Source organism: Calliopsis andreniformis, chromosome 10 (assembly GCF_051401765.1).
Source record: "Calliopsis andreniformis isolate RMS-2024a chromosome 10, iyCalAndr_principal, whole genome shotgun sequence".
Taxonomy (NCBI): Eukaryota; Metazoa; Arthropoda; class Insecta; order Hymenoptera; family Andrenidae; genus Calliopsis; species Calliopsis andreniformis.
In genome coordinates, this window is record NC_135071.1 from 21,008,163 (window position 1) to 21,016,214 (window position 8,052).

General features: G+C 52.4%; 1 protein-coding gene across 1 annotated transcript; it reads left to right on the forward strand.

Moving 5' to 3' along the window:
- Window positions 1-6,857: 6,857 nt before the first annotated feature.
- On the forward strand, window positions 6,858-7,835 carry LOC143184699 (uncharacterized). The gene has a single exon (XM_076387121.1). The coding sequence runs from the start codon at window positions 6,858-6,860 to the stop codon at window positions 7,833-7,835; it is 978 nt and encodes a 325-aa protein (XP_076243236.1).
- Window positions 7,836-8,052: the final 217 nt, after the last annotated feature.

An 8,052-nucleotide genomic window follows, 5' to 3' on the forward strand; every position in this document is an offset into this window, starting at 1 on the left:
CGTATATCTAACAACAGAGAAGATGAATACTGAACGAGTCACTTCAAATGCGGTATCATTAATTTTACCTTCTAACAATTTCGAGCGGCTTATTGTGCTTATGATGGTCAGGTCTAGGAACAAACCCAAAACCATCTTCTTCGATAAAGGTACCGGCTATAGACATGCTGAATGGGATTGCGAATTTTCAGTCTCTCTTAAATGGTTAATTCTACGCACATTTCTACTTTTAGAATTTTCTTTTAATCGAACATTTCTCTGAAAATTTTCACCCCGAAGAGGTTACGATTTAAAATATACACCTGTCGCGAAGTGGAGCAACTTCGCGTTGAACAAGAGAAATAAGACGATAGAACTAAAACTGGACGAAGAAGGAAGCGAAAGATGCAACCATAGAGGAAGGTAAGAGGAAATGGTAATGAGAAATAAATCGGAGAAAAATATTGAACTCGGAAGCTCGTGAACTAACGACTTTTGTCGTTTTGTTTTTACTTCCCTTGCATTCTCCTCGGAAATTCGAATGAGAAGAGACAGAACTCTTGCTTTCTTCCTTCCGCGTGCTTCTCACACATATGCAATACTACGTGAATTCGAAATAGGAAGAATCCACGACTTCTATCGAGGTAGAGGAGAGAATCGGAAAGCGACAATCCGCGTGCAAAACCCATTACGCGGAATCAGGGTATTATTATCGTGGCACAAGCGAGCGACACAAATCCGACAAGCGCGTCTCGTTTTAACGCTTCGTCGCCGCTCTGACGGAATCGTCATTCCCCTTGCGGTGGAAGCAAGAGGGAGAAAAAAGGTGGACGGCGGGTGGCGGGGGAGGGCAAAAGGTAGAGGAAGGAAAATGGGAAGCCGCGAAGGCATTCCCCAAGGATGCCGATTCTTTTCGGTGGAGCAGCAGCCTGATCAGTCTCAATTCCCGCGAAGCGTTTCGAGGCCCAACGAAACACTCGCTGGAAATAATTACATTAATGGCGTCGTCGGAAGAGAATGCCGTTGGATACATCGGTGGATGGTAGCCCACCCCCAGTCTTCCTCGAGGAACGGAAAGCAACCTCCCGCCGGTTTCAATGACGAAACATGGAACTGACGGAATAATGCTCCACCCACGGGCTAAGGTATACCGACGGGGGTGCATTTCCTCCCCCAGCCGCGCCCCGCTGCCCCCACCACCCCCGCCATCCCCCTTGGCCTGCTCCAGCGCTACCTCACTTTCTTCTCGACAATGCATAATGCCATTCTGCCGCGGTACCGCTAACAATGAGCGCGCACGTCCTGCTGGAAAGTAATTATCTTAATGTCGACGAGCCGAGCGCCGACGAATGGAGAACACTCGCGCGATGGCTGCCTCCACTCTCGGATCCTCTTGGCTTGGTTACTTCGGCTGCTTTACCCTTCTACACCCCCATCTTTCTCCTTTTGCCTTCCTTCCTTCCTTCCTTCCTTCCTTCCTTCCTTCCTTCCTTCCTTTCGTGACTCTCTGCTCGCTTACTCCGTTGTTTCAAGCTCTTGGATGCGGATTGTGCCAGACACACAATATCGATGCCGCGAGCCGTCGCATCCCCACGATATCGTGACAAATCGTGTTGCAACACGCGGAGGAATTGTCCACCGGTTGACGGATGTACTGCGGAAGTCGCCGGTGCTGGGCTGTGACACATTTGGGACACATAAAAGTGTCGATAACGCGACCTCGTGAACAAAAGAGAAAACTAATTTTCCTCGAGAGTAATTAAACGTCACCGCATCGAATAAATCCTTTCATCCATTCGGGTATTTCGCAGAGCAAGAAACGTACGAAAGAAGTTGATAAACCCGCCTACTGGAGATCTCCTAGAGCGAGCCGATAAATCGATTGCATTGAAATTATGCTGGGGGATCCGATTCCGTCGCGACACCGCGACTCGTAATTCCATTGGTGTGCCTGCAGGCGAGAGATCCTTTGTAACCGGAGCAAAAGAAGGAGCGGATGGAGGAGGGAAGAAAAAGTGCGTTTTATCGTGACCAGCCGGTTCGTATTATTCCCTCCGCTTTTCCAATCTCAATTAGTCATTACGTCGTCAAGCCGTGGCATAGCTGGCGCGATGCCCCTTTCTCGAGACCACCCCCGCGCCGCGGCCGTCTCTGCATTAATTGCGTCTACGTCGCTGACCCCTTTCGCCCCCCTCGTCGGCCCACGTACGGCTCGTACGGGGGGTGTGTTTCGACAAGGATTAGTGTCGACGCCACGAACCGCATAATTCGCCAGCCCCCTGCAGCTCCTACTCGAGAAAATCGGATCCGCGTCGACTAGCGTCAGGAATCGAGCCCTCCAAGACGTTGTTCGCGTAGTAAAATCAGCCCCTTTGGCTTTGTAATGATTCCCAGTCGAGCGTTATGTTCGATAATTGATCGTTACGCGCCGTTTGTGCGAAAGGCTTCTGTGAAATGCTAGCGAGGCGAGGCAAGGCGACGCGACGCGACGCGACGCGGTAATTCCAGTGAAATGCGATTCGTCGGAGAAAATCGTTCAGGTTCATTTCTGGGATGTTTAAAGAATCGTTCGATCGGTGCATTCGGGGATAAAAGAGTGTGAAGGACCAGAGTGGACGAGAGGCTTGAGGGGTGAGGCGGATAACCTTTTGAAAGAAAACAGATAAGAAATACGTATTTGAAGATGTAACCTGGTTTAGTTCTATCGTGGAATACTTTCGATAAAGTGTGAATTAAAAGTAAGGGTCCAAGGTATCGGTAACATCTTACACGAAGAGCCACCCTGTAGATCGCACGTGTACTCACGCACCCGGTGGGTTTCATCCACTCGCTAGAACGTGTTTTCTGGGGGGTGGTGGTTCCCCAATCTCGACGCACGGTAACAGCACCCACTTCACCCTCGGCATCCATGCCGCCCAGCGACCCCCTCATCCACCCACAAAACCGGAGAGGCAGTCGCTAATTACGCAACGCGTTCGAGCGTGCACGTCGGGGTGGCGACGTGGCACCGTCATGGGCCCGTGTATCCCTCGTTCCTTCCACCCCTCTGCGTTCCAACCTACCCTGCCCACCCCTCCGTCTTGTTTTCCCTCTTATCCGCCGCTTTCTGGTACTTTTACGATTGCCTATAATCACCCAAAGTACGCTGCGATTGCGTTCCCTTCTGCCCCACCTGCTTTCAGGGGACCAACCCTCCTTCCTCCCACACCTTTCATCCCCCTTACCCTCGACGAGCCTGATATTCCAACAGCTCGGCCGCGTCGACTTAATTTGCAGGATCAACGTCGAAACACCGCGTGGATAATCCAGCGCATCCGAATTACACGCTCGGCATGTCGCCTGGATATACCTGCAGATTTAACCGAGGACGATTACTAATTAGCTGAGATTTCGCCACCTGGCTGTGAACCATCCCCTTGGTCGAAGCGATCCACGAGAGAGATGTGTGCGCATCGTTTGGCAGTCGCTTGGATCCAATTTGCGGTGGATACTCTCAAGAATGATAGTCGAATCATTGCACTGCGTTTGCTCTCGTTTCATTTGGCTTCTAGGTATTAGTCGTCGATCGCTGCTAGTTGTGTTCTACTGTCAGATACGGGGGAAAAGGGAAACTCACTGCGTGCCGTCGAATTTGTACGTTCCGAACGCAAGGAGAGTCTCATTCCGCTGCCAACTGACTTCAACGCTTGCTTATGGCAGACCCACTTCGATCGTCTCACACATTCGATTAATCGTCGAAACCTTAATTACTCACCCATTCATCGGGTTTTCGATCGTCGACTCCGTGTGTGGGCGAATGATCGAAGACAGAGTCAGTGTAACCGCTCCATTCATTCTCCCATTGAGAAGGAGTGTTCTAGCAACGCACAAATCATAGGTAGAAAAGAGGGTTGGCGTGACGGGAGGGAACGGCGTGAACGAGGATATCGAAACGCACTCTCTCTCTCTTTCAGAATTGTAATCTCCGACGAGACAATGAGCAGTATTGTTAGAAACCCCTTGATTTTCGCTGCACTTTTCTAGAGACCGACCTCGGCTATTGCTCGCTAGAGTACAAAAACATGAACGGAAGTATCCCCAGAAGATCCTGGACCTATTCGAAAGTCACAGGAGATAGCGAGGTATGTAACGAGAAAAGGGGGCTGCGGTATCGGGGGTGGTTGCGAAAAGATTTCGTCACTAATGGGAATCATTAAACGGGAACAACGGGTTTTCATACGTGCGCACCCGAAGATACCCGGCTTCGTCGAATGGTCGAAGGTAGATGGCAAGGCGATGAAAAGAGGGTAGCGGACGGGGGTGGGCATACTTAAATTACCTAGGAAGCATCGCTGGCATTCATACGTGGGATAAGCATTGTCGTCCCGAGGGATTGTCTCACAGACACCTCGTTGGCACAGGCTTTATGTGGTAGAGGATGGCGAGAAGCAGGGGGCGACTCGCCTAGGGGGTGGCAGTCGAACCTTTATTAGGTAGATAACCGAGATGCGAGCTGCGTTATATAGATGCCCATCCACGCTGAGCTGCCTCGTTTTACTCACTTCAATGCTTAATGGAATTGAGTTCTTGTAAGCGGCCTCGGCCCCTCCGCCGCCCCGCGCCGCGCCGAGCCGCCCAACCCTTGCCGTGGGGGAGGGCGTCGAAGGGACGGCATAGACGGAGGACATGAGATAATTGGTATTTTGTCTCGCCAAATCCTTTGTATCGCGAGTTTTAATTGACTTCGAGATTTTTCAATACCAATTTGCACCCAGCTGCATAGAGGGTGAGAGAGGTGTGTGAGTGGCCGGTCGGTGTCTGTGTGCGCTCGCCCAGAATCTGGCCCCGACGGAATGGCGACCATCCGTCCACGGATTTTTTCCTCCCCCTCCTCCAAGAGAGTCCACCCTTTTTCGCGCTTTAATCGTTTCCTCCCTCTGTTTACGGTCCTCTTACCGGCGCTACGCCCATCTTTCTTCAATAGATCGGGCCAAATGCGGCGGTAATTGGTTCGAGCTAGATACATCTTTCGTTTCTAAATAGGTATATAAGTATGCATCGAACTTTCATTAAATGCTTACCAAAGGGGGCTCAACCTTCAATTGCTTAGACTCGAAGCATTTTATTACTACTCTCGTTTGCTCTGCTAGAACTTTGCTCACTCTTGCTCGACCCGTTCTCCTCTTCAGTATCAATCCTGCATTACTAGGGACATACCGAGGGAATGGGAAAAATCGATCCAAATCATCCCCCTTTATGAACCGAGTAACCACTGCCACAACCTCAGTCCTGCTCCAAAACGTAGAAAGCTTAATCGATTATTCGAGAATCGAAGTAAGAAGATACCGCGTACGCGCTCGGCTCGGCGGACACAAAAGCACAAACGACTAATGCAGTTCACCGACACAGAGGAGAAGAGAGGGGGGGGGGGGGGAGAGAGAGAGAGAGGCAGAGCTTTTATTCGTTCGCATTGCTGAATGTCCTTTGGGAGCGGAGGGCGCGGTGAGTCCAGATTGGGAAAGGGGCAACGCTCGCTCCTTTCGTCGCTATTGCTTTCCATTCTAATCCAAGTGCCCGTCGTCGAGAGATTTTTTGCATTGTTCCTTGGATTTCCCACAGGAAAGGAACCGGCAGATTTCAGTCCCCTTATTGTTTCCACAAGACGGAAAGAAAAAGGGACCACCGACACGTGAATTCTGATAACATGTAATTACTCAACGAAACGGCACCCTCCTGGATTAGACTGCGAGGAAAGCGGCGTTAATGGTCCCCTTATCGTTATGTCAGACCACTTCCCGTCGGTTACGTCTAATAGAATCAGTTGGAGCGAAAAAATGCATTCGAAGATTAATGAGGATACACAGGGTAGAAGGAAGACATTAATCGCTATGTCTTAATGCGAATGAGTTCGTGGGTGAGTTCGGCAAGCCATTGCCCGACTCTACGGACTGTCGCTATCGAACCGTTCAGTTCAAACAAAAACTCGACAGTCCACCTCGTTGGACAATCGAGACACTAGAATGAATCGGAGGCAGCGGAACAAGGGCGTAGGAGGAGTGGTAGAAAAGGAGCTAATCCTGGGGAAGATCCTCGAGCGCGTTGACCAAGGCTTCTTCAGCGCCTCCTTGTGGCGGTCGAGAAGGCTCGAAGCAGGAGGGAGGCGAGCGTAACCAATTATCGCGCAATATTGAGGGTGGTGTGCGCGGTAGTGCACGAACAGAGAGTCAGTCAATAACGGGGCAGCCTATACGCTATTTGTACTTCATCGTATCGAGGTAATCGATAATAATAATTGCAGCTCGCGGTCTCCGAGGCAGCAGGAGGCAGCAGGAGGCAGCAGGAGGCAGCAGGAGGCAGCATCAGCCCTCCTCAGTTCGCCGTGGTACAGAGGGGTTGCTGTTTCTGCTCGGTGTGCTGGTGCCACTTAAATAGTGGGGAGAAAGGGTAGAAAAGGTACGCGGATGCCGAGGCAACCTCGACGAATAGGAAGAAGAGGGTCGGTTCGTGGGCGCGGCGAACGACGTTCTGCGTCGGTTCCGCCCTCGAAACCCTGTGCGGAGAGAGAGAGACAGGCGGAATGGATCCCTCCAGCAGGTCGTGGACCGGTCCTACGCGGGCAATCCACGCTCAGTCGACACCGGCACTCCATTCGAGCACGTTCGACCGTTTGCCGTGCAACACCTGCACACAGGCGACCCCTCTCGTTTCGACCACTCGCGCACTTTTTCGCTCCCAACGCCAAGTGTTTCCGTCATTCGTGGATGAACGCGAGGACGAGAACGATAATCGAGCGCGACGTTAGTCCGCTCGCGAGTGCGTGAAATTTGAGCGAAAAGCTAAGAGTGACAGCTACCCCCTCTAATTCGTATCCAACATTCGACAACGCTATCCGAGTGATCATGATGAGCTCTCATCAACAGCACCCCGGCTACGGGTTCCTCTCAGGCATAGACCTGCACTCGGTGCACCACGTGAGCCAGGACATGAACGTGGCGAGCCAGCAAACTCCAACCTCCCAGGAGCAGCACATCAAGAGGCCTATGAACGCGTTCATGGTGTGGTCCAGGATCCAGCGGAAGAAGATCGCCTTGGACAATCCCAAGATGCACAACTCTGAGATTTCGAAAAGACTCGGTGCCGAGTGGAAGCTGCTGTCCGACACGGAGAAGCGACCCTTCATCGACGAGGCGAAGCGTCTGCGTGCGATGCACATGAAGGAGCATCCAGACTATAAGTATCGTCCACGGAGGAAGCCGAAGGTGCCAGTGTCAGCGGTGACAGGTAAAGCAGGCTCGATGAGCCCGGGCGGCTTCCCCAGCTTCCCTCTGCCGCCATACTTCGCCGCACCAGCTGCTCCCGTCTCTCATCATCATCACCCACACCCCCTCGACTACCCACCCCTGCCGCCGTACTTCGGGTCCGCCTTCGACGCTGTCCACTTGAGCAAGCTGGTAGCGAACAGTGCTGGGACAGGATCGACGTCGTCGAGCGTTGCTGCTGCTGCAGCAGCGGCGGCTGCAGCCGACGCGGCCAACAACAACGCTGCCTCCGCGGCGGCGGTGGTCAGTAGCTTTTACTCGGGGTTCTATTCGACGCCTACGACAGCAGGTAAGCCGTATCCAACGACAGCGTCTCACCTGGGGCCGCTCTTTCCGACTGGGCATCACACGGTGGGAGCCACCGCGCCACATCCTCCCCTCATGTTCCCGACCTCCTCGACGAACGGCTCGGGAAGCATCGTCACGACGACCAGCAGCCCAGGCAGCAGTCCAGGAACGACGCCGATACCTTCGTCGCATCAGCAGGTATCCACGCCGACGACGTCCACCACGTTGGATCTCGAGCAGCTACGCAGACCTGTCTCCGTGATATTCTAGATCGCCGTGTCTAGCCTTCCGAACGTGTTCGCGGTACGCGAAGGAATCTCGTAGGCCGAGTTTCGAGAGGTAGGCCTTCGTTCGCGGATTCGAGGAACCGACGACGTTCGTCGCGTCGCACTGCTGCGCAGGTTTATACATATTGTATTTTAATTGTATCCGTCGTATGTGATCTTACGCTACGGATAGAAGGAGTATTATGAGAATTGTCTGGGGT

Bases quoted from the DNA above. Each gene is read 5' to 3' on its own strand.
- LOC143184699 (XM_076387121.1), top strand. From the start codon at position 6,858: ATGATGAGCTCTCATCAACAGCACCCCGGCTACGGGTTCCTCTCAGGC.